Raw genomic sequence first — 27,558 nt, 5'->3', positions numbered from 1 at the left:
CTTGCAAATTCCACAAACAAAAATAATCAGTTGCATCATTGGGATGCACTGAATCAACATTGCATAACAATGGTCATTAATAAATTGCGCCCGATGGCACAATTTCCCTTATGCCTAGAATATTCGGTAAACGTTATTTTTTTGTTGCTGTTCAAATGAAAGCCTTTCCTTTGTTTTTTTTAAACTGATAGTCATGTTCGTCGGCCCTGCTGCCACCGCCCGCCAGTATGGATTTGTGTTCGCACTGACTGAATTATAAATAAACCAGCCATTTGCGCACTTCCCCCTTAAGGCACAGCCGCACGCTACAGGCCGGCCTTATCAACCTAAAACTCGCGCACTCTTCATCGCGAGTGTCGGGTCAAAAAGTCATCATCGTGTTTTGCTTCGGAAGCCGTATATCTGTCAAGCAGGAAGAGTGTCTTCCCTGGTGCTTGCACAGAGCGCTACACAGACCTCGAACCGCGCATACCCGATACATTGAAAGCCCGTTCCGCAATCACCCGGTGGCGCCTAGATGTGCCGTCGAAGAAAGTGCTTTATATATTTGAAAATGTTGTCCAAATTACCGCTCAAGTCTACACTCTCCATCATATCAGTCGACCCGAAACCACCGATCGCATCAGTAGCGGGAATGGGCTTCGCAACCCGAACGGCGTTGGGCCGTCCGTCGACCACATCGCCCAGGTAGCTCTCGATTTTGACGATCCGCGACGTGTTCTCGTCGATTTCGTCCATCAGATGATGCCTTTGGAGCGCCGGCGGTGGAGTACTCGACTGAGGAACCACTGCTGGCGCCGTCGGCTGTTCAGGAACAATTGGCTTAAAGTTGTAACTATCACTATTTCCATTAATAAAGAGACTAGACGTAATAATTTCGCTGGCGACCGGCGAACGTTGCTGCAGCTGTTCTCCGATCGCTCCCCGTTTTGTGTTTTTGATGTTATTCTCCAGCTCCTCGTCGGACTGGTTGAGCTCCTGAGTTAGACTTTGTAGTTTCTGGGTAGTGTGTTGTATCATTGCTAGCGAGCTGGTGTGGTGGTCGATCAGATCGGGTGAGATTTCCCGATCGGACGACACGTTGGAGTCGATGGAGTTCTCCGCAGATAGGTTCAGCGAACCGGCAAGAATGCTGCGAAAAGGAGGAGAATTATTAGAAAAATTGAACCGCACATAATTCATTCGGTGCTACGTACCTAGAGTCAACCGTCATGTTGGGATCGCTCGATCTCCTCGTTAAGCCGCCTTCGTTTATTCCAGTCATAAGATCTCCGTACGAACGTGTTTTCGTCATTGACCCGCTCAGTTCCTGTCCGGAAACGCCATCGCCATTAGCCGGATAATCGGCACAGCTTTGATTTCCGCCCCAACTACCCAGATAGACCTCAGTCCACAGTCTCAAGTCTCGTACGCTGTACGCAGGCCACAGAACACGTTCCCGATTCGGCACGTATAGGTGATTCTTGTACATTGGCCCCGAGATGAAGGGCCAAACGGAAAAGGTCCGATCGGGTACGCTGTTCTCCTGCCGCTCTTTGACGGTGTTGCACAGAAACGAACCGAACAAGCACGAATGGGAATGCTGGGCCAATTTGATCTAAATAATAATAATAATGATAAAAGAATTCAAAACGAACTGCGCAGGGAGAAAAAACCTACCAGGTAACCCATATCGAACTCGAAACTGCACGGAAACTGTTGATGAATCTGGTGCACACAGTCCAGCCACTGCAGGAACACCGGGCATCGCTCGTTGGTTTCATCGGATCCCGGTCCATGCCCACAGCGGTCGGCGAACTTGTGTCCAAAGCTGAGCCATTCGCGTTCCACCAGCACACGGAATCCTTCAATTGTACGATAGTAGGGATCTAGGCAGAGCTGCGCTGTGGCCACAATCTGTGGCGTTCGATCCCATCCGTCGGAACAGTGCACCAGCACGGGACGCCCCTTGGCTTCGATGGCGCGACACACGGTCATCGAAGCGGTAAGCAATCCCGCCACGTGCTGTAGCCACATGGTTCGCTCCAGTAGACTTAACCAGCTGAAAATTTAAACCTTATTAGTATCAGATAAGCGTCCATCTTACTGCTTACAGTCGACTCACTTTGGTATGTCAGACTGGGTCGAACACAGCTGCCGCAAGGCGTGGAAGCTTTTACGGATCACGTGAATATTTCCCAGGTTCATGAACTGTATTTCGGCACTCGGATAATACTCGGCACATTCGCAGCCTCCACCGCGGGCACGATTTGTGACGGCTGACGCATACGATCGTGCATCGACGATCAGTATTTTCTTGGGTTCATCCATTTCCACTTCCTCGTGGCTTCCCTCGGGACTTGGCGGACTGCTTTCGTTAGATGCGGTCGAATTGTGACGCGTTCGTGACGCATTCTCCGTTCCACGATCGAATGCACACGCATCCGAGAGAGCTTTAAGTAGTTGCTCATCTTTGGAGTTTCTCCAACCAAGCCAACCGACTTCCGGCTGGCTGCAGCGAGCGATCACCGCTCCCGTTCTTTCGTGCCTCCAAACGACGGCCGGAATCCGGCGGGAACTTCGAAAACTGGCAACATTTTGCAGTGTATCGTCAGATATGCAGGCTGGCACGAGTAGCATTCTCGGGTACGACGGGCAAAGCTTGAATTCTGCGTTGACATGGCTAATCCGCCAGGCACCCCGTAGGTCGAACTGTAGCCGTTCAACCTCTTTCCGGAAGTCATCGTCGTAGTTACCGACGCGCTGCAACCGGCCGTACCATTCGTTATCCTGGTTCAGTGTCGGCGATTCCGAGGCCCACGCGTGGAATGGAAAGGCAAACAAACACTCCAGTGTTTCGGGGACACCGATCGAGAGCGTGATCCGCCTTTGCCACTCGGAGCACTGTTCCGATGTTTTAAAAGTGCATCTAGATTGGGTGCAAGGGGAAGAGAAGTATGTATCTGTGTTAAAGGGACTACCCGGATCACTGAAAGAGGTGTTTGGTTAAACTCACTTTACTGTACTAGCGTCCTTGCAGTTGATAATCAGCTGAGAGAGGTCGCGTACCTGTGTGGACTCAATTAAACCTAGAGGAACGGACGTTTCCGCTCCGGTCGAGTTTTTCAGCAAGAACAATCGGTAGTTGGACAGTGCCAGGACACCGTCTTCATTTTTACCGAGATACTTTACGGATTCGCCAGCCACTGTTTTGTAGGTGATTTTATGGTATAATTAAGGGTATGATAGATGGTAAAAACGGGGTACTTACATTCGGCGAAGTGTACGGTTAGCTTCTCCTCTTCCTTCTCGAGCACGGGTTTCGGGAAGAGCTCGGCCGCCTTCACCATGCACATCGATGATTGAGGTGAACCATCGCCCGAGCCTTCCATGTTCTGTGAAGAGATTTGTAGAGAGAGAAAAAAGAAGAAGCTAAGATTAGATCATTGAACCTACAATCTGCACACTCGAGTGGATGTTTAGTCACTCCTCTAGTGGGTGTTCGTTGTTGCGATGATAAGCAATAATAGCTATCAAGGGAGTGCACTCGAGCAACAGCCGACGAGGGGTGCAATGATAAGGAAATAAATTTAGTGGAATCTTCTCGAGTGGGTCTCCGATTGCACCCATTTCTCGTTCGCTTCGATTGCGTCAATGCAAGTAAGCAATCGATCCGCACGCACGCACAGACACCACAGCTGACTGCTGGAGCCATTGAGTATCAATGATTAGTGCCGGTATTAATCGGTTATTATTGTTGATGTGGTAAATCGTCTGCCGGCTGGCGCAGGATTTATTTAGTAAACATACCGGCGCCCAGATGTGGAGCATTTGTCGTGGAAAGTTTTCAAGTTGCGCCCAACGATCCATGAAGTTCGTGATAAAGTACGAACGGCTTAACGATGGGTGTAGGCTAAAGCGGTGTAGGACCTCGGGAGACAACGAGTGTCGGCTGAACCGAGAATCAGGAAAATTACCCCTTGCGAGAGAGGATAAGTTGATACTTTGCTCGACTGGATGTTTGTTTTGTTTTCACTTAGGTCAGGTCAAATTATTACAAGGAACTAGAACAAGTTGGTGCAACCTTTGCGATAACCTTTTGTCCATAAAGAATAATTATAATAATATATATTGTTTAAATTTGTTTTCTACTCATATTTTAAACATTTTAATTTATGTAATTTATGCAATTAATTGACAAAATACTACGTGTTTTCATTGCGTTATCTTTTTTTTTCAAAAATATATCTGAGAAACTGAAAAAAACTTATGCGAAAAATGTCAGCTTTCTAGAACATCTTAAAAAATTGGCCCTCCTTGGCCTTCAAACCATGAAAACAGGAAAAACAAACGACTAATTATTAATAAAACTGGACAACTATTGAGTTTGTAAATGTAACTATCTATAGGAATTTATTGGACATCGACTGATCCCTACCTGCGATCCGCAGGACTTGGGAGGGAAAGTGGGTTCGAATCCGGCTCATAACTGGCTCCGATTAGCGCTTGGTTCGATCTGCGCATCCCGCCGCTTGAAGAAAAAATGAGCGGTACATAACTTCTTACGCATTTCGCTCTTTTCCCTTTCACGCCACAGGTCCCATTCTGTGCTGGGTCCTATCAACCTCCTCTTTGTCTCACTACTTTCTTCTCGACTCGAATCAACGGTAACTATCATTAAAAGGACTAGGACTAAACATCACGAGGTTGGTCTATCGTCTGTTGGTTAGTTTCTTTTGTTTAGGATTGGATTGGATGGGACTGGGATTAGATTTAGATTTCGATCCGATTTGGATTGGGATTCGATCTGATTTAGATAGGATTTACACTGAAATTGCATTAGATTTGGATCGAAAATTATTTAAATTTATTTGGATTTCGATTGAAATTTGCATTCACTTTGCATTGGATTCGAATCTGGTTGGGATTGAACTTAGACTGGATTTGAATAAGATCGTGAATGGATTTGGGCGAGGTTTAGATTTAGGTAGGGGGAAATCCCCCAGCGCCGGACGGCTCCCAATACCGGACACTTCTGACTTTCATAGTTCAAATGGTGCACCTTAGTAGATAATATGATAAAATCGATAAAAAGGACAAAAAATTACCATGTGTGATTTTATAGGTCAGAATCATTTGTGAAAACTCATTTGTTAGTTTTTATCTACCGCCGATCGAATTGTTATGTTTCCGCTAATTTTTGGGTCAGCATTACAGTAATATTCGGTCGCATACAATTTCGTTTTTCATGTATTAAGTATCTTTTATTAAATAGTTTCCAAGCTCCATAGCTCCATATGATTTGGATTGGATTAATATTGTATTTGGAGCGAATTTGGATTAGATTGGGATTGGATTTTAATTGCATTTGGATGTACTTGGAAAATTTGGATCATATTTCAGTTAGATTTGGATTGTAATGCGACCATATTTCAACTGAATTTGGATTAGAATTGGATTGAATTAAAATTTAGTTTGGATTACGTCTTAACTCAAACTGGATTGGAGGAATCGGGTTTGGATTCGATGTGGATCAAATTTTGATTTGATTTCAAATGGATTTGGATTGGATTTAGACTGACTTTGGAACAGATTTACAACAGAATTGGATTGGATTTCGATCATATCTCGATTTGGGTTTAGACAAATTGCATTAGATTTGGATCGGAAAATATTTAAATTAATCTGGATTAAATTAAATAAAATTTGCAATGAAATTTGGATGAGGTTGGGATTGAACTTAGATTGAATTTGAATGAGATTTGGATTGGTTTTCGGTGGGATTTAGATATGATTCGGATTGGATTAAGAGTGGACTGGATTTCAATTAGATTTACATTGAATTTATACTTAAGTTGAATTTGATTAGGATCGGATAATATTTAATTCGAGACTATTTTTACGCGAATTTCGAAATTTACGCAAATGTGCTCAATGAGCAAATTTACGCGTAGTTTTAGAATTTACGGGGTTTTGAACGCGAATATTGGATTAGATAGGACTTACATAGTATTTGGATTCAATTATGATTGGACTGTATTTGGATTGAATATGGAAAGGATTTGAATCATATTTGAAATGGTTGGTTGAAATGGATAGAACAGGTTTCGATTGGATTATATTTGGATTGCAGTTGAATTGAATTTCGAGAAGTTTTGAACTGGATTAGATTTGGACTGGGTTTCGATGGTATTTAGATTAAAACCGTAATGCATTGGGATTGGAATGAATTTGGGAAGGATTTGAAATGGATTAATTTTGGATTTGATTTGCATTAGATGTAAACTGAACGAGATTTGAAACGAATTTGAATTGGATTTAAATTGGATCTGTATTGGATTGTACACTCAAGTTGCTTTTCCCGCGAAGGATACGATCCGCGTAAATTCCGAAATTCGCATAAAAAACCGCATAAATTCCAAAATTCGCGTAAAAATATCTCGTGAATACCAAAACTACGCTTAAATAAGGGCTTACACACTTAAATAAAAGCACCGAGCTCGGCAAAATTTTGCCGAGCCGACCGTTCGGTAAATTTTTTTATGTTGCCAAACGTTACTAAAGATCCGTAAACGTCGATATACATCATCGACATTTGTACCGAACGTTCGGCTGTTGAGATTTCAGCAAAATTTTGCCGAACTCGGTGCTTTAATTTAAGTGTGATAGAGCACATCCGCGTAAATTCCGAAAATCACCTAAAAACACCGCGTAAATTCCGAAATTTGCGTAAAACAAAACCACGTGAATTCCGAAAGTCGCGTAAGAAACAAACCGCGCAAAAAGCGACTTCAGTGTATTTGGTCTGAATATAGCGAGGGTTTTAATTGGATAGATTTTCATCGAATTTGTATTGGATATAATGGATCTGGACTGGATTTGCGATGAATTTGAAGAGGATTTGAACCGAATTAGATTTACACTAGATTTCAATTAGATTTGGAAAAAATCACATTAGATTTAGACAAGATTTGGATGGGATATAGATCGAATTGGGTTAAATTTGGTATGAATTTAGATTGAATTTGGATTGGATTGGATGTGGTTCGACTTTGGAGAGGATTTGGAATGAATTAGATTTGAACTGGATTTTGATAGAAATTTAATAGGATTAGCCTTGGATTTGGCTGGATATAGATTGGATCTGCATTGAATTTGGAGAAGATTTGAATTGGATTTGGATGGAATTTAGAGAAAATTTAGATTAGTTTTGGGATTTGGTTTTGATTTGGCAAGATCTGAATAAGGTTGCAGTTGGATTGAATTTGCAGAGAATTTGAATTAGATTAGGATTTAGATTGGATTAGATTTGAATCGGATTCGAATTGGATTTGGAATGAATAGAATGATATAGATTAGATCTGGATTGAAACTGGATTCAATTTGTTAAAGCTGGACGGATACGTTGGGCAGTACATGTTGCTAGAATGCCGGACAACTATCCTGCAAAAATGGTTTTTGCTTCCGGTTCCGGTAGGAACAAGATGAAGAGGGGCACAGCGAGCAAGGTGGCAAGACCTGGTGGAGCGAGATCTGGCGAGCACGGGGTGCCCATGGAACTGGAGACAAACTGCCATGGACCGAAACAGATGGAGAAATTATACTGCGCAGGCCTTGTCCTTAGACGTTAGGTCAATTAAGCCAAGTAAAGTGGATTCAATTTGAATTTGGAGAAGATTACTGTTGAACTTAGATTGGATTTGAATTAAATTTGGTCAGATTGGATTAGAATTGAAATTCGAGAGGATTTGTATTAAATTTGCCTTAAATTTGAACTGGATTCAATTTGGATCGGATTTGAATTGGATTGTATTTGGGATTGAATTTTGGGTGGACTGGACTGGACTTGGGTCTGAATTTGCAGAAAATCTAGACTACTTATGGATAAATAGATTTGAAGAAGACTTGGATTGAATTAGATGTGGACTGGATTTCAATTGAATTAGAATAGGGTTTGGTTTTGAATTTGCAATGAATTGGATTGCGCAGGATTTGGTTGTAGCAGCAACGGTTTTAGCTTGGCTCCGGATCGGATTTGGATTGAATTTAGTGAAGAGCTGGATTGGATTTGGATTAGAATTAGAAAGAACTTGGATTGAATTTAGATTGAACTCTATTTTGAATGAATTTGGAGACGATTTGATTTGGATTAAATTTTGATTTAATTCGAATATGATTAGGTTGGATTGAATTTGGACTGGATTTCGATTTCATTTCGATTGGATTTGGATTGTATTCAGAATTCGAATTGGATTGGATTTAGATAGGATCTGGATTGCATGCGGATTGAATTGTATTTGGATTGAATTTGGAAACGATTTCTATAACATTTAGATTGGATTTGGATTAGATTTTAACAGGATTTGAATTTAAATTAGATATCATCTGGATTAAACTGTATTTGGATTAACGTTGAAGAGGATTTAGATTGAATTATATTTGAACTGGATTTATATGGAATGGATTTGAATTAGATTTTGCTTTGGCGTGAATTGGATTTAGAATCAATTGAATTAGATTTGGGCAGGATTTGGATTGGATACAGATTAGATTTTGATCGAAATGTATTTGGATTAAATATGGAGCAAATCTTATTTGGATTTAGATTGGATTTGAATTAGATTTGGCCAGATTGGATTTGAATTGGCCTGTATTTGGATTGCAGTTAGATTGAATTTCGAGAGGATTTGAATTGAAATTAGATTAGATCTGAAATGTTTTTGAATTGGATTGAATTTAGGGAAGATTTGGACTGGATTTTGAATCGATTAATTTTGGATTTGATTTGGACTGGATTCAATTTGCATCGGATTGTTTTTTTTAATATCATTTATTTTATTTGGCTCGTTTGCGGTAGCTTAGCGGAGCCGAAAGGCTTTTATAAAAATAGTACACGAGGAGCACTGCTTACATCTATGTTAGGAGGTATGATCGATACACCCGATTTACTGGGGTTAGTAGGTATTTACAGTTTTCTTAATATAGAGGGGGGCTAGGAAAGGTGGATTAAGGAGCATCGGATTGTATTTGGATTGAATTTGGAGAGGATTTGGATTGTATTTAGATTGGATAGTATTTGGATTGCATTTATATTGAATTTTGGGCGAATTTATGTTGGATTCATCTGGACTGGACTAGTTTGCAGAGAGTTTACTATAGACTAGATCTGGATAAACTTGGAGAAGGCTTGGATTAAATTAGATTTGGACTGGATTTCAATTGGGTTAGTTGTGGACAGGTTTGGATATGCCAAGAATGGATATAGCTTGGCACTGGATCGGATTTGAATTGAATTTGGAGATTTGAATCGGATTGGGAGGATTTAGATTGGAATCAGATAGAATCTGAATTGGATTTAAATTGGACTGTATTTTGAATGAATTTGGAGACGATTTAATTTGGATTAAATTTTGACTTAATTCGAATATGATTTAGATTGGATTGAATTTGGACTGGATTTCGATTTCAGTTGGATGGGATTTGGATTGGATTCAGAATTTGAATTGGATTGGTTTTACATTCGATTTGGGCAGGATTTGGATTGGATTTAGATAGGATCTGGGTTGCATTCGGATTGAACTGTATTTTGAGCGAATTTGGAGAGGATTTGATTTGGTTTAAATTTGGAATTGATTCGTGTTAGACTTGAATTTGGTTGAGGTTGAACTTGGAATAGATTTGAATTATTATATAAGAAGGTATATAACAAAATCTTTGATCGTATCCTTCTAATTTACTTTATAAAGAGAAAATGTTGCCACTTTCCTGTTGATCTTCATAAAAAAATGAATTGGGTTAGTTTTAGTACCGGCAGTGGTTAATATAAAACGAAAATTTGTTACGACAAGTATAATAATATACAGTGCTAATAATCTTGTAAATCTTGTGATTTTTAAGCCCTTTTGATATTAAATGGCACATTTAGAATTCTATTGGTTTTGGATGTGAGACAATTGATTTCTGTGGAATAAGAAAAATGCGAAACCCTGCTTATTATGATTGGTTTTGCAGCACGTTTAAAAGAAACAAATGATTTTATAATGAGTGTGTGTCAAATATTTTTCATTTTTTTCTGAAAATCTAGTATTTACAAAAAAAACGAGTGAATGCTTTAAAACTTTGAAATATTCATAGCACTTTACTTATGGTTTTGTAATTGTACTGTAAAAGCGTAGCGTAGCGTGATTAATTTGTTTTCATCGATTGGCCAAAAATGGTGTGACGTAAATCAAACTTGCAAACAGCAGCCGTAAGACAAAATAGACCGTTTGTTTATGATACTAGCTACGTCTGTTTAGTGTGGCCAGAAAGATTATTTGTTATGCTTAAGAATGATAATGGTAGAAGAAACCACACAAAAGCGTGAAAAATCACGTTGATTTTTTGGCAGATCCTTAAATGGAAGTTTGCATAATTTTAAATTTACAAACTTTTCTCGGTCGATCTTACTTACGTACCTTAGGCAAATATGCAGAAAACTATAAGATTTTCAAATTTTGATTTTTTCCTCTACAATTATAATTAAGGAACCGAAAAAAAATCTTACACGTTAATAAAATACATTTCACGGTTCTCCAGTAAATTTATTTTCCGAAAAGTGGTCGTCACACAAATGAACTTTCAATGAAAGATAACTTGGTTCCCGACTTTACAGCAGTTTGCCGTTTACCCAGCGCGGTGCTAATCATGGACCCCATCGACTATCACCAGCAAACAATTCGGCCAAACAATAACACGACAAATAGCAACATGATTTCGAACCGCATCACGTGTCGGTCACTGGTGCATTTTAGTAGAACCGCTGCTGTTCACTCACCCATTGGGTAGGTTACAGTTCGACGGGAAACACATGCGTTTGGTCACGTTTTCCGACTAACCCGACCGACCGAGCAGCTAGCAGCCAATGAGTGAAAAATGACACTTAATTTGTGTACCGGTTTTGTTGATGATGGACGCCACTAAAACAACCCTGCTTTTTGTGTCGGCAACCAATCGATTCGGGCGGAACTAGACAAGACTCAAAGGTAGTAGTAGCAAGTAGTTACGACTCTAATCCTTTCGGCGCCGCCGTGGTTCCGCGTATGTTTTAAACTTTCTGTCCTACACTCATCCACGTTCGACCACAGGTGGCTACCGTTCGCTAGGCGTAATTGTTCGGTGCACTTTCAACAACCTTACCTAACATTTTCGCTAGAGGAGACGATCGAACATAGGTGTTTAATATAAGCCAACAAAAATCAAAATTTACTTTCTTCCCGTTGGTTTTGCATCGAAAAGCCGCTCCATCGCGTTCGGTGTTGGCATTGGAGAATAGCAAAAATCGCAGCCCCATTAAGCAGCAGTGTTTTTTTTTGGCAAAAGTCTCTTGAATGTTCGCAAACTTCACGTCAGGCACCACTTGGTGTTATCGTTATCACTTTGATTTTGAACGGCGCAATTTTGTTTTGTTTCACTGATCCTGATGTGTCTGCCACAACGGTTGTACTACATTTGAACGCAGCGAGGCCATGCAGCTTGTACTAATATAGTAGGTATTCTGCGATCGCTGATGAACGTTTACAATCTCGAAGCTCTAAGTGAAACAGAACGACGTGCGGATCCTCTCGTGTATGTTGACTTCGGGCTTATCACAAGCTCAGTAGTGAGAACACCCTGAACGGGAATACTTCTTTCCGAAAGGGGGAAAGCACGAGCCTAGAAAGGCCGCTGATTGAATAGATTCTGATAAACACGTATTTTGCACACACACACCAGGTGTTCGACAGAAATTTTAACACAATTTTGTAACAACTCGCACCCCTGAGACTATGAATAGAAAAAGGGATCAGCTTGCTGCAGGCGCAAAACTGTTTCTGATCGAACATCTCGAGAGCACGCTGTGTGATGTCCTGACAGCAAACAAAATATAGGTAAACAATTTCCAAACGAAGACTGATAGCAGGCAGTAGGGTGTGCGGAAGCCCGAAGGAAATGAGTAACATTCGTAGAAATGATAAGCATCTGACGTGGCCCAAGGATACAGAAAGAAGGCGGAAATTTCCACCCACCAGGTAGCGAGTTGGGCATTGAATAATTACGTCTTGATGGTTGTAGGAAATTTTTCATAACCCGGGAAACTTCTGACAATTTTTCTTAGATCTTTCTTAGTATACTGAAATATTGAACACTTTCGAAGTTGATTTCAGCACCATTATTAAGTATTATCTGTCATTTATCATTCACTAATAGGCCAATCGAGATCATAATAGATTTAAGCACATTAAATCTGATTTTTTTGCCCAAAACGAAGTTATCTCTAATATACTCTAGTTCAATGGCCTTCTGGTGTGTACTAAGTGCCTATCAAGTATAGTAAACAAATAAATTGGATCTACAATAAAATCATGCAGTATATAACATGAACCTAAACAAACGACGTAATTGATACATTCGTATGCTTTCTACCGACGCTATTCTTATCAAACCGTCAAAACAATCACAATGAATGCTCACTTTTTAAAACAAAAGAAACCAAACACAATACTCAAAAAAAGCAGAAGTTTACTTTCGCATTCATCTATACACCTCTTTTCTGTTGATTTGTTGTTACAACCCATCATCCCCAAAGATTACGGGTGCTTATTTTTGGCCAACTCGGAGTGTGTGTGTGTGTGCTATCACTCGGTCGGAGTCGAAAGTACGTGGTTCGTTCTCATCTTATCGCGCGCAAATGTTTCGTTTCTTAATTGTAAATTGCCATAATTTCAAAATTCGCTCATCCGGACGCGCCACACTCGGCCGTCCGGCGCGACGATTCTTGCGTAACCAGCAAATTAGTCCTGTCGATTGCCGTAATCGGCTTGACCTCTCGCTCTCTCTCTCCCGCTGGTTGGGTTGGCTTATTCCGCAATTGGTCACGTTCGACTGGATTCGAGAGGAAATTGACCGGATTCTATTGGCGCCGCCACCAGCCACCGCAGAGCCGCAACATAAAAGTTAGTGTGTGCTATCATATCTCTAGAAACAACCGACAGGAAAAGAGCGCATGCGTGCCACAACACGTAGAACATCTTTTGAATTTTGGTGTGGCATGGAAAGTTTTTTGAAAGATACCCACAACAAGAGCTCAATCTGATTTTGACATTTCGAGGCTGTGCACGTTGGAATGGTCACGTCGTCACAAGAAGTTTGGGAGGGCGCATTTTACGATAGCAGCAGCACGAAGTCGGATGCATTGTGCGTAGGAAAATTACCACCGGAAGAAAAGGGAAAAGGTTTGCTGCTTTGTGACGAAAGTTTTGTATTGCTTTGCTATGCGCTTAATTGTGACCATGTGCTGGGGTGTTGTTGGGAATTTTGTTTTCTGTTTAGACCGATGTCACTTCACTATACAAACTGGGATTAGATGCGAAATCATTCCAGGTAAATATTATCCACCAACAACGGTTGATGATGTTTAGAGGAAGTGACGCGTGTACTAATGACAACACAGTTGTACTATACGGCGTCATTTCCATTTCATTCCCACCTGTCAAGATAAAGCTGCATTTTAGTTTTCAGGGAATATACCTAGTGTGAACTTCACTCAAGTTTTACTGCATTCGCAGTAGTTTATGATAGGGTTTGTAAGTGCACACATCCTCCTAGAAACGATAGTGGACTTAAATATGATAAAAACTGTTGACAGTGAACTCTGGGAAAAACCGATGCTAATGTTCACTGTGTTTTACTACAACAAAGTACTTCTTGGAAAGTAGCCACTGGGATTTCCAGACTGAAACTGAAGGTGGGGCACCAAGGATAGTTTGTTCAGGAAAAATCAAGTAATCAGGGAGGTAGACAAATGTATTTTTACACAATCTATCGAACTTGCGAGTTACATCGCAGTCATGTTTTACATTTCATATTAATCAGAAGAAAGAACAGAAGACCCAGCCTGGTCTCATCACTGGACTTGAAGTTAAGCTGTGAATTAGTCATAAAATTGGACCTGAAATTAAATAAAAAGAAAACTTATCCAACTATGAAAACTTATCTACTATGCACATAGTAGAAATAAATTGGATTAGTTTTCTTTTTATTTATTTTCAGGTTTCGTATTCTACTAAGACGCTCCAAAAATTTCAGTCAAATTCAAGACTCCAAAATCTCCCACATGCCAAATTTGGTTCCGTTTGATTGATTAGTCCTCGAGTTATGAGGAAATTTGTATTTCATTTATATGGGAGCCCCCCCCCCTCTTAAAAGGTGGAGGGGTCATAATTCACCATAGAAAAAATGTCTGCCCCCTAAAAGTCACAGATATCAGATTTGGTTCCATTTGTTTGAATGGTTCTCAAGTTATCAGGAAATTCCTATTTCATTTGTACGAGAGCTCCCCCCTCTTAAAGGGTGGAGGGGTCATAATTCCCTTCCTAAAGAGAAGCAAGAGGGGTCTCAATTCACCATAGAAAAAATTCTTACCTCCAAAAACACCCACATGCCAAATTTGGTTCCAATTGCTTGATTAGTTCTCTAGTTATGCTGACATTTGTGTTCCCCCTCTTAGGCGGAGGAGGGGTCTCTAACTATCATAAGAACCTTCCCCGGCCCCAAAAACCCCTACATGCAAATTTTCACGCCGATCGGTTTAGTAGTTTTCGATTTTATAAGGAACATCCCGGCAGACAGACAGAGATCCATTTTTATATACAAGACTAGCTGACCCGACAAACTTCGTATTGCCACAAATTAAACTGTGTTGTACATAAATCGTGAATCTCGAATGACCTTTGTCACAATTTCCAATTTTGCAAGTTTCTGAGGAGTTCATGGGTGGAATAATATACAAATTTTCCTCATAGTAAAGTAGAAAACAACTCCCCCCATTGCTTCTATACCTATAAAGAAGGATTTCTGTCTGTCTGTCCTGTGTTCCTTATAGAATCAAAAACTACTGAACCAATCGGCGTGAAAATTTGCATGTAGAGGTTTTTGGGGCCAGGAAAGGTTTTAGTGACGGTTAGAGACCCCTCCCCCCACTAAGAGGGGGGGCTCCCATACAAATGAAACACAAATTTCTGCATAACTCGAGAACTAATCAAGCAAATAGAACCAAATTTGGCATGTGGGTGTTTTCGGTGACAAGAATTTATTCTAGGGTAATTTGAGACCCCTCCCCTCTTTATAAGGGGAATTATAACTTCTCTCCCCTTTAAGAGGGGGGGTTTCCATACAAATTTCCTCATAACTCGAGAACTAATCAAGCAAATGGAACCAAATTTGGCATGTGAAAGTTTTCGAGGGCAATAAAATTTTCTATGTTGAATTAGGACCCCTCCTCACTTTAAGAGGGGGGGCTCCTGTACAAATGAAATACCAATTTCCTCATAACTCGAGAACTAATCAAGCAAATGGAACCAAATTTGGCATGTGTGTGTTTTTGGAAAAAATTTTTTCTATGATGAATTGGGACCCCTCCCCACTTTAAGTGGAGGGGGGGCTTCTATACAAACGAAATACAAATTTCCTTATAACTCGAGAGCTAATCCAGCAAATGGAACCAAACTTGGCATGTAGGTGTTTTTGGAGGCAAGAATTTTTTCTATGATGAATAAGAACCTCTCCCCACTTTAGGAGGGGGGGCTCCTATACAAATGAAATACAAATTTCCTCATAACTCGAGAACTAATCAAGCAAATGGAACCAAATTTGGCATGTGAAGGTTTTCGAGAGCAAGAAAATTTTCTATGGTGAATTAGGACCCCTCCCCACTTTAAGAGGAGGGGCTCCTGTACAAATGAAATACAAATTTCCTCATAACTCGAGAACTAATCAAGCGAATTGAACCAAATTTGGCATACGTGTGTTTTTGGAGACAATTTTTTTTTCAATGATGAATTGGGACCCCTCCCCACTTTAGGAGGGGGGGTCCTATACAAACGAAATACAAATTTCCTCATAACTCGAGAACTAATCCAGCAAATGGAACCAAATTTGGCGTGTAGGTGTTTTTGGAGGCAAGAATTTTTTCTTGCCCCTCTTAGTGGGAGGAGGGGTCTCTAATCATCATAAGAACCTTCCCTGGCCCCAAAAACCCCTATATGCAAATTTTCACGCCGATCGGTTCAGTAGTTTTCGATTCTATAAGGAACATTCGGGCAGACAGAAATCCATTTTTTGAGGCATAGATTTGTATGGGTGCCCCCCCCCTGTTCTAAGTGGGGGGAGGGGACTTTTGCCATCGAGAAAACCTTCCGTAGCCCCAAAAACCCCTACATGCAAATTTTCACGCCGATCGGTCCAGTAGTTTTCGATTCTATAAGGCACATAGAGCAGACAGAAATCCATTTTTTAGGCAGATTTGTATGGGAGCCCCCCTCTCCCCCTTAGTGGGGGGAGGGGACTTTTTTCACCGAGAGAATCTTCCGTAGCTCTAAAAACCCCTACATGCAAATTTTCACGCCGATCGGTCCAGTAGTTTTCGATTCTAAAAGGAACATACGGACAGACAGACAGAAGTCCGCTTTTATATGTATAGATTAAATATGAATATGATGAAATATAATGCATTTGATGAAATATGATTAAATTAAATATGAAAAGAAGGAAAGAATTGTACTTGAAATAGTAATTATTGAACTGAGATCAGAATTAAATTGAACTTAAAATAGAACCTAAAGTCGAAGTCAAAAAGCGAAAACACAAAAGTCGGAATTTTAGTTGAAAGTCAAAAGTCAAAAATAAGCAGCAGTCAGTTAAAAATCACAAGCAAAAAATCAAAAACCAAAAGATGGAAATAAAAAGTTAAAATTTAGTAGCCAAACTTAAACGAAAAACGAACCTAAAGAACGAAACGCCACAGATTATAGCCAAACGTCAAAAATTAAAGAGCGAATTTAAAAAAAAAAAAGATCAAAAGGCGAAAAATTAAAGGTGGCCAGTCAAAGAGTCGAAGGTCCACAAAAAAATGAAGTCAACAGTAAAAGAGTTAGAATCAAAATTTGAAAGCCAACGTTAGAATCAAAATCGAATGCAAAAGCAAATTAAAATATTCAAAATTTCAAATCCGACACAAATCAGCCAGAACCAAATTCCACATTTACCAGATAAAATTTAGAAGACTGAGATTAAAATTGAATTAACCTTTACGTCCCAGACATCAAAAATGAAGGTATTCCAGTTACACTTTTGGCTCTATCTCCACTGATTTTCAATCGATTTTTATGCAACTAGTCTTAAAAAACCACATTAGATTGGTCTGTAATGAAAAGATATGCTGGTAAATTATGGTTCCATTTTCCCGGAGATATTCTAGATCGCGGTGAGAGCAGATGAAATAAACATAGGATTTCTAGGATACATCTTCTAAACAGCTCGTGTCAAAAAATCCTGTCATTTGATACCCCATGTGCCATATTTTTGAAGAGAATTCCGAATGACCACTTTGGAATTCCCGTAGAACCCATGCCAGATGTTCCGGAATTGTCAGATCGGCTCAAAATACATCCAAATGTCCACTAAAGAGTTCGTGTTGAAAAATCCTGTCATTTGATACCCCATTTATCTTCGAAGAGAATTCCAAATGACCACTTTTGAGTTCCGGTAGAACCGATGCCGGATCTTCCGGCATGTCCAGATCGGCCACTTTCGCATTTCAAGGTCAAGACTAAAAACACGAGGTTTAGTCTATTTCATAGGAACGGAGCCTTCTCCCGAAAACCTGCGCTGAGAATCGCGGCTAACAAGCTGGCAGACGAACAGCGTGAAGGCTCAGTACCTTGTAAGTCGCAAGGGCCTGCACCTGCATAGTGTCGTCGTCCCGCCAGCAAACACAAAGTTAGATTAAACTTCTCGGCCGGTGGTACTACAGTAGATGGAGGAAGAGTCACGATCTGTATCTAAAAATAGCTCAACCCATGTCGCTACGTTAATAAGGGGGGTTGTGCAGTCTCCTTTTTTCCAGCGCATCTATGGTTCAAAGGTACAAGTACCAGCGAGCCACATTCCCTGGCGGGTGTTGTGGGTTCGAATCCGGTTATAATCTTAGATTATGGCTTGGTTCGACCCGTGCACCTTCCAGCATTGGACAAAAGGTAGGAGTCACAACGACAATTTGTTAAGCCTCCCCCGCTCACCTCTCCACTCTTCCCCCCACGCACCGTTCCACTCTTTCCCCTCCTTTTTCAAAAACTTTTCATTACTTTCCCCTGCCGTCCCTTCATCAATTGTAGAACCACCGTTTCAAAAAATATTGATATATGTTTGACCGCATTTCAAGGTTAAGAATTAAAAGGTTAAGACGAATTGAACTTGAATCTACTCGATTCGGACCTGAAATTGGATCTGAATTGATCTTAAAATAAACTTGAAATTGGTTTCGAAAGTTGACTTAAATTTGATAGTGAATTGGACATGAAAGTTTACTTAAAATTTGACCTGAAATCGGACTTGAAGTAAATTTTTTTTTGAAACTGGACTTTGAATGAAATGGACTCAAAATTAGAGTTGAAATCGAACAAGAAAGTAAACTTAAAATTGGCCCTAACCCTCAATTGATCAACCGAGTACATATTTGTCCATCATGCCTAGATTTTCGAGTTCCAGTCAGAAGGCTCCAGATACTTGTTGTTGTTGTTTACATAATGTTAAGCAAATTGAAACTTTTGTATTTATAACCCGGTTCTCTGGCTGCTCGAAATTTGTCGAATTTTCGGTCAGTCAAGGTAGCGTTAAACGCGGAATATAAAACAGGTTTAAAATTTTGAAATTTAACTTGAAACTGGATTAAATTATTTATCGCAAAAATACCGGGCGAGCAAATTGAATTTTCCTGGTCTTAAGAAATTGTCTGTGTTGATATAAATCTTTTAGAGAAGGTGGGGCTCGTGTAGTGAGAATAGCTGTAGTACTTCAACTAGATATCCTTTTTCCTTTCCTTTTTTCGGATTATCCAGCTGGTCGCTTCACAGCGTATAAAAATCTATGCCGGACCCTTTTGTGTTGTCATCATCAGAGTGTCAGGGCTACCTCAAACGTTAGTTCTACCTGCCGAGACAGGCAATGGCGTCCAGTAAAACACAGGTAGAGCCCCTGCACGGACTCCACGAACTGGCTCTGAGATCTCTCTGTCAAAGGCCGGGATGTCATATAAATATGATGATAATGATGAGAGGAAAAAGGATAGAGAGAGCGAGTTTGTAAACGTGTTTTGTTCGGGACATTTTGTACACATTTTGAATTGTAAAATGTAGTATTATAAAGAACAAGAAATCTCCTCCGTCCCGCCTTACACCGGTTGTTCTCACCCGCGCACCCGTCATCAATTTTTCAGCACAAACAACCACAAATGAGCCATTAGGAAGACAAATCTGGGACCATCAGTGGTTATCAACTTATTAGAGCTCGACCCGTGGAACAAATTTCATCTTCCATCCCCCTGGCATTTATACACTGTCCCAAGACAGGTCTACAGGTTCGCGGTAGTCGACAGAAGCTTTAAATCATAGAGTCGCACCTGCCTCCCTACCCTCGAGACCAAACAGCTAGCACGCAGTATTAACGGGAATCCGATGCGGAGAAAAAAGTAGTCCGTATCATGTTAAAGATCACAACCGCGTAATCGGGGCCTTCGACCAGAAACCAAACTCCTCCGTTCGAGATGTGACAAAAAACTGAATCTGAATCTGGAATACATGCGTTCAAGGTTCAGAAGGCCCGAAACCGTGACAAAAAATCAGAGGGGTTGTGTACAAGACACGACCGCACATATAGGTGACGCAGGACTACGTAAGTCTCTTTGTAGTGATAGTAGCATGTATTCATGCTTGTAATCATTCGATTCTTCATGTATACATGCTATATGCAACATATATACATGCTACATGCGTTGTATGTAACATTTATCAAAGTAGTAACATTGCATACGTTCAATTCTCAAAAGAATAATTCTGAAATCTATGAAATTCTCTGTGCATTTGAAAACAATTTGACAAATTCAAGAACACAAACTATTGCTTTCCTGCTACGTTACTGAAATTAAAGATTTTTTTTTATTACCCATGGTTCCCCTTTTTGAAGGGATTTTACCAATTCAATCCTATGTTATCAACAGCACATCTTTTCACTACACTTTTAATGAAACGGCAAGCATGCGTACAGAGTCATATTATAAGCGAACGCTACAGCTGTAGCACATTTTTCCAACACAGATATCAAATTTGCCTAGATTTAATCGTCTCGCAGTAAAGAATTTGCGATCTGTTGGGACAACGGACGGCACAAGGTGGCTTTGTCACTCTTTCTGGCGTACTTCCCAAGCAAGGACATCAAAATGGTCTAGGTTTAACCGCGGTGTTAAGAAATCTTGTTGAAATGAGGAAGCTTTGTCACTTGTTTTGGCTTACTTCACAAGCACAGATATCAAATTGGTATAGGTTTAGATCATCGTGAAGAATCTTCCAACCAATCACGAAGCGAGAATTCTGGTAAAACAGGTTCATTATTTTCAATTTTTCAACAGTTCAACATCAAGAATCCATACTTTAGTTCATTTGGGTCAATTCTTAGAAGATTTTCCGATCGATTGGTGTAAGAATATTGATAATCGATCGGAAAACCGCTGAGCTATTAGCGCTCAAAACCTTTCATTTTTCGTGACGCTCGTATTTTTCGATTTTTTGGAATGACACCCTATCTCAAAACTTGCCGTAAGACGTAGTCCTACGTCAAAAAAAACAGAATGCCCGGAAGTCAAACGATGAAAAGCTGACGCAACCACACTGCTACGCTATGAACGAGCTATGAACGACGAGACCTACGTCTGCCAAGGATAAGTTTGATGTTCCAGAGAACCTCCGAAAGCAGATCAGAAAGCAGGGTAAATAATGTCGATTTCGTGTCGAAAGATCTTAACCCCCTAAATACAAATATGAAGCAGAATCTTCTGAAATGTGATAAAGTGGGTAAATATGCAAAAACATTCCGATTCCAAATGTCATCTGCATTAATATCAACAGTTTTAGGAATCAAAAATCGATTGATCTGTAAAAAAAAACACCATTGACAGCACGTGATGTTCCTGCTTCATTTTTGAAGAAGAAACCATCAATGATCCCATCGGAACATAAACTGTACCAAACAGTTACCATAATAATGCGCACTTGATTCAAATTTATTCACTAACCAACGGATTGAGGTTTCTGCAGGGCGATTATTTCGACCATAAAATTCACGAAGCACTCGAAACGTGTTTCGCACAGATTCTTCTGGATAATAAAGTTGAATAACTTGTACGCGTTGGTCGACTTTGTATCTCTCCTGAGAAGAAATATCTAAAAAAAACGATAAAAGATTTATAGTATTGCCTCAGCAAGCTGTTAAAGATCGAGCGCTCCTATTGAAAAACCTTGTACTAACTTGCTGAAGTTTACAGTTTACATAGCCGTGTGTTTCGCAAAAGGAGCAGAAAACACAAATTGATTTTTCATTTACTCTGATCCATTTCGCAAAGTTTCACGTCTGAGTTTCTACTTACACGTAATTTACCAATACAATTAAAAAGTTGCACAAGGAACCAGCATGGGACCGTTATTATTTAAGCTGTTCTTTAATGACGTCACTGTGTAATAAGCATCTGTCAGTAAATTAGTATCCGCTGATGATCCCAAATTGCATTTGGTGGTTCGAACGGTTGAAGATTCCCGTCGACTGTAAATCTTACTAAATGGATTTGTAGGCTGCTGTCGAAGGAATTGGTCGCAACAACATTCCGACCATGCCTTTAAGAGTTATATCACCTTTCAAAAACAAAAATTTAGGAAAATTGTGAAAAAACTATAGCGCAAATTTTCGCTTTCGTTATGAGTTCGTTATGAGTCAGGTAAGACTGTAGAGAATAAAAGAGATGAAGAGTTCTCTTTTCCCAAACTGGGTAGCAGGACAGGCAAAGATATTTTTTTGTCTATTTAAGTTTCTCTAGGTAAAGCAAATGTTTTTCATTATATATTTGCTGTGATCCTTGATAAGCAAGCTCATTCTTCGATTGAAAGTGTACGCAGGACCTTAAACCAGTAACAAGTATGTCTTCACGGTAAGTTATTTGGTGATTTTAATTTTTGTGCATCTCTGTTAATTCCGTATTTTTTATCGTTCAGACCTCTAGAAACGTGTGAACCCTCGCAGGTATCATTGAAACAAGAACTCTCACAGGATAATGAATATTCGTCTGTTGTTAGCGTTTTGGTCGGCCCGGAGAAAAAACGGTTCATGATTCATAAGTTGATTTTTACTAAGGCATCAGCCTATTTTCGACATCTGTTCGAGGGAGCAGCGGAAGATGACGTTATCGCATTAGAAAACATCGAAACAAACATTTTTGTCCAGATTATGGGATTCCTGTACAGCAACTCGATAGAGCTTAATCCGGACAACGTTCGAACAATCTACGTGCATGCGAAAAGGTTCGAACTGTTGAAACTCTTGGATGTCATAGAAAACTACCAGGAGCGGTGTGTCAACAAGGATAACGTTCTCACATTTTTTAAGGAAAATCAATTCTACGGATTTCGAACAGTGGAGAGAAAGTGTTGACGATTTATCTACGATAATCCATTGTTTTATTTTGATCAACCGGAATTGCTATCAATCGATCGAGAATTACTGAAGCTAATCGTGAGTGGAAACAAGATGAACTGTAACTACGATCAACTGTGTGCTGTAATACATAAATGGCAGCAGGCAGGTGATGTCGAAAACGTAGAAGATTTGAAAGCTGCTGTTCGTATGAGTGATTCTCAACACAATTGCAAAGAACTGATTATTATTGGGAAGATTGAGAGATATGACTTACGTGCTAAAGGGTATAGTTTTCGGACGTGTGGAGCTCTCAATTTGTCAGTCAACTGTAATAACTGTCAATCGAACGGAATTTGTTTAATCGGCGTGGGGTTGCTTATTAAATCGGTCGAAAAATCTTTGAACATAATGATAAGCATAGATAATGGTGATACCATGTCATTTCTAATGAATAATACCGTTCTCGATTCGTTGCATATGGTTAAGATATTTTTTAAGCCAATCCACTTGCAACCGAATAAGGATTATACATTCAATTTAAATTACTCCAAAACTATATCCTTTTATGAAGTTTGTGCTCCAGTTTGTATAGACGACAAGATAAAGATCAATATGAAGGGTGAGTTCCCATTCACTAATTTATACTATAGACTTCCCGACGAATGAAAATAAACGTTATGCTAAACTATGGATAATCAATAAAATTAAATTGTATGTATTTTGGGCAGCTTTACCTTTAGCTTTAACTTTACCAAAACGAAGTATATGGTGTTAGAGTGTGTGGTACTACCGTGGTGATACTTCGACCAGGATAAAAAGCAAAATCGACTCAGTCGCCAGCATTTCTACCTGTTCCAGTAGCTCTCCGGTTACTACAACCACGATGTCATCCGCGAAGCCAACCATCTCCACGTCTCTAGGCAGAGTACATCGTCGAACATCTCGTTCGAGGGAGAAGGACCTAAGATCGAGCCTTGCGAAACTCCTGCCGTAGCCCTGATAGACCTCTGTCCCTGTTTCGTCTCGTAGACACGGCACCTGGTTCTCGAAATAGCTTTTCAAGATCCGGCAGGATCTGGTACCGCTGGCACAGTTGAACGCGTTCTTGACTGTTCTGAGCATGTCTGCAGGTACGCCTGCATTGCTAATTTCAGGGTCACGATGGGGTTGCATCCGGTCCGGGTGCGTTCTTCGCTTTTACTCTTTTAAACCATCTTTTTTTCTGGTTTTTCGTGTGGCGCTTAGGTGTCTCTTGCCGAGTTAGGGTAAAACAAAGATCATCATGTTTGCCAATCTTTCTCTCTTTAAAGTTTCAATGCTTCTGTAATCGGATTGTCCCATTCGTGTGAAATCTCCCAGTTGACCTCGAGGTATGATGCTGGCCTAATAAGCCAGTCGTCGTATGTTCGAATCTAGGCTGGGAGAGGCTGTTAGAATCAATAGGATCGTAGCAACTGGCCCTGCAATTGTCCTGTACTTTAACAGCTACCTGCGAAGTATGTCGTAGAAAAACAGAAGGTCAAGTTTCGCTTTGTGAATTGTTTGCTAAGTTTTCACTTCGGTTTTCACCAACAGCACTGCGTCTGAATTAGACGCCGAGGCAGCTACCGAGTCGGTACCGCTTGATCTGATTGATTTGAGCACCTGTGAAATTACTCCCGAAATGATTATGTAGGCCCCGCGAAAAAACTGAAAGCTTCTTTTTCCGCTGATCCGGATGGGATTCCTGCTATTATTTATACCCGCTGTGCGAACGTTCTGACTGTCGTGTTTTTAATGATTCGTTTGAGCAAAGAAAATTTCCGGCAATCTGAAAGCAGTCCTACATATTTCCGGTTTTCAAAAACGACGTTCGACAGAATATAAGGAATTATCGTGGCATCACTAGTCTCTCAGCGTCATGCAAGCTGTTCGAAATAATAGTAAGCTCGGTTATTCTCTCTTATACGAAAAGCTACGTGTACAGCTCAATTCATGTTTCTCCATCCCACTTTCAAATAAATCGGGCGTACCACAAGGCAGCAATATGGGCCCACTGCTTTTCTTGCTGTACTTCAATGACATCGCTTTGCTTCAGGATGACGGTTGTAAGTTAGTGTACGCAGACGATCTGAAATTGTATCTTGTTGTACGGTTGGTTAAAGATTGCTGTAATCTGCAAAAACTGCTGGATATTTTCGTGAATTAGTCAAGTTCTCAATAGCACGTTTATACCCATGGCTTTGCTTTTTTAAAGTTAGTTACCCACTTGATAATTAATATTTATTTATTATGTGATATATGATGTAAATTGTATTAATGTATTTTAGTAAAGATGATGGGTTTTTATGCCTACGTGAGGATGGCCTCAACTTGGCTTTTCCCCATTCAACAATTTCTTCATTGAGACCTATCAGAGTTTAAGAGCTATGATTTTTTAAGAAAGAAAGATCGGAAGGCATGATGACTTTTTGGCCACCCTAACTTAGGAAGGGGCACTTTAAGCGCCACGAAATAAAAGAGCTTGGGTCTAAAAGCTTTTGAGTTCGAGGAAAATTGGATACTATTATCGCATTCGGTATGCAAGTGGCTTTAAATTTGATTTCATCATGGTGTAATAGGCAAGGCCTAAGCATAAATGCCAATAAAATTTATCATACCATTTACGAGAAGGAAAAAATTTACATTAAACCACATCTGATTGAAAGGAACACTTTTAAAACTTTCAGACACTGTCAAATATCTTGATGGAGTATTTCTTGACAGAATACTCAACTGGAACACACAACCAGAGTAATTTCAAGTAATTTTTCCCAAGGTATGAAACTTCTACCTTTTACCTATTTTCAGCAATAGACCTTTATTTCAACAGACAGCTCAATGTGATTTTCTAAAAAATATTTTGCACATAAAAGAGGAATATTTCTACTGAAGACTGTTTTGCTTTATATGCATTAATTAATAAGAATTAATTAATAAGATATGATTTTAGGTTAAAAACCGTCTGATGAAAAATCCGAATATCTTAGCCATCTGCAAGTATCTGCAATTAGTTTGCATACCAATTTGTAGGGAATTATTAAAGCTATCTTCCTAAATGTGTATTTCAGAGAATACCTGGGAATATCATGGCTGGGAATACCTGAGAATAGTGTGGATTTTTTTTCATACATTTTATCTATACCTATAAAGAAGGATTTCTGTCTGTCTGTCTGTCTGTCTGTCTGTCTGTCCGTATGTTCCTTATAGAATCGAAAACAACTGAACCAATCGGCATGAAAATATGCATGTAGAGGTTTTATGGGGCCAGGAAAGGTTTTAGTGATGGTTAGAAACCCCTCCCACCACTAAGAGGGGGGGCTCCCATACAAATGAAACACAAATTTCTCCATAACTCGACAACTAATCAAGCAAATAGAACAAAATTTGGCATGTGGGTGTTTCCAGTGACAAGAATTTATTCTATGGTAAATTGAGACCCCTCTCCTCTTTATAAGGGGAATTATAACTCCTCTTCTCTTTAAAAGGGGGGGCTTCCATACAAATTTCCTCATAACTCGAGAACTAATCAAGCAAATGGAACCAAATTTGGCATGTCAAGGTTTTCGAGGGCAAGAATATTTTCTATAGTAAATTAGGACCCCTCCCCACTTTAAGAGGGGGGGCTCCTGTATCAAAGAAACACAATTTTCCTCATAACTCGAGAACTAATCAAGCAAATGGAACCAAATTTGACACGTGGGTGTTTTTGGAGACAAAAATTTTTTCTATAATAAACTGGGACCCCTCCTCACTTTAGGAGGGGGGGCTCCTATACAAATGAAATACAAATTTCCTCATAACTCGAGAGCTAATCAAGCAAATGAAACCAAATTTGGCATGTGAAATTTTTCGAGGGCAAGAATATTTTCTATGGTGAATTAGGACCCCTCCCAACTTTAAGAGGGGGGGCTCCTATACAAACGAAATACAAATTTCTTCATAACTCGAGAACCAATCGAGCAAATGGAACAAAATTTGGCACGTGTGTGTTTTTGGAGACAAAATTTTTTATGTGATTAATTGGGACCCCTCCCCACTTTAGGAAGGGGGGCTCCTATACAAATGAAATGCAAATTTCCTCATAACTCGAGAATTAATCAAGCAAATGGAACCAAAATTTGGCGTGTGAAAGTTTTCTAGGGCATGAATATTTTCTATGGTGAATTAGAACCCCTCCCCACTTTAAGAGGGGGGGCTCCTATACAAACGAAATACAAATTTCCTCATAACTCGAGAACTAATCAAGCAAATGGAACCAAATTTGACACGTGGGTGTTTCTGGAGACAAAATTTTTTTTTGTGACGAACTGGGACCCCTCCTCACTTTAGGAGGGGGGGCTCTTATACAAATGAAATACAAATTTCCTCATAACTCGAGAGCTAATCAAGCAAATGAAACCAAATTTGGCATGTGAAAGTTTTCGAGGGCAAGAATATTTTCTATGGTCAATTAAGACCACTCCCAAATTTAAGAGGGGGGGCTCTTATACAAACGAAATACAAATTTCCTCATAACTCGAGAACTAAACAAGCAAATGGAACAAAATTTGGCACGTGGGAGTTTTTGGAGACAAAATTTTTTTATGTGATGAATTGGGACCCCTCCCCACTTTAGGAAGGGGGGCTCCTATACAAATGAAATGCAAATTTCCTCATAACTCGAGAATTAATCAAGCAAATGGAACCAAATTTGGCACGTGAAAGTTTTCTAGGGCATGAATATTTTCTATGGTGAATTAGAACCCCTCCCCACTTTAAGAGGGGGGCTCCTATACAAACGAAATACAAATTTCCTCATAACTCGAGAACTAATCAAGCAAATGGAACCAAATTTGACACGTGGGTGTTTCTGGAGACAAAAATTTTTTCTATGATGAACTGGGACCCCTCCTCACTTTAGGAGGGGGGCTCCTATACAAATGAAATTCAAATTTCCTCATAACTCGAGAACTCATAAGCAGTTTCTGGAGGCAAAAATATTTTCTATGGTGCATTAGGACCCCTCCCAACTTTAAGAGGGGGTGC

General features: G+C 39.9%; 1 protein-coding gene across 7 annotated transcripts in view; it reads right to left on the bottom strand.

Annotated features, from left to right (window-relative positions):
- LOC128744560 (myotubularin-related protein 3) overlaps window positions 1–27,558 on the bottom strand; it is a 102,392-nt gene that overhangs the window by 23,248 nt on the left and 51,586 nt on the right. For 6 of the 7 annotated variants that reach the window (XM_053841649.1, XM_053841653.1, XM_053841654.1 and 3 more), the window contains 6 exons: window positions 3,251–3,374; window positions 2,996–3,185; window positions 2,105–2,908; window positions 1,660–2,041; window positions 1,197–1,597; window positions 570–1,132 (listed from right to left, as the gene is read on the bottom strand). In XM_053841649.1, the coding sequence (XP_053697624.1) occupies window positions 570–1,132; window positions 1,197–1,597; window positions 1,660–2,041; window positions 2,105–2,908; window positions 2,996–3,185; window positions 3,251–3,371 (2,461 nt within the window). In that variant the 5' untranslated portion in view covers window positions 3,372–3,374. Of the gene's footprint in view, window positions 1–569; window positions 1,133–1,196; window positions 1,598–1,659; window positions 2,042–2,104; window positions 2,909–2,995; window positions 3,186–3,250; window positions 3,375–11,227; window positions 11,403–27,558 lie in introns of those variants that run through there. The other variant, XM_053841648.1, reaches the window with a different exon arrangement.

This window comes from Sabethes cyaneus, chromosome 3, assembly GCF_943734655.1.
Source record: "Sabethes cyaneus chromosome 3, idSabCyanKW18_F2, whole genome shotgun sequence".
In the NCBI taxonomy this organism is placed as follows: domain Eukaryota; kingdom Metazoa; phylum Arthropoda; class Insecta; order Diptera; family Culicidae; genus Sabethes; species Sabethes cyaneus.
The sequence above is the reverse complement of the archived record's forward strand: the minus strand, read 5'-3'. Positions and strand labels throughout refer to the sequence as shown.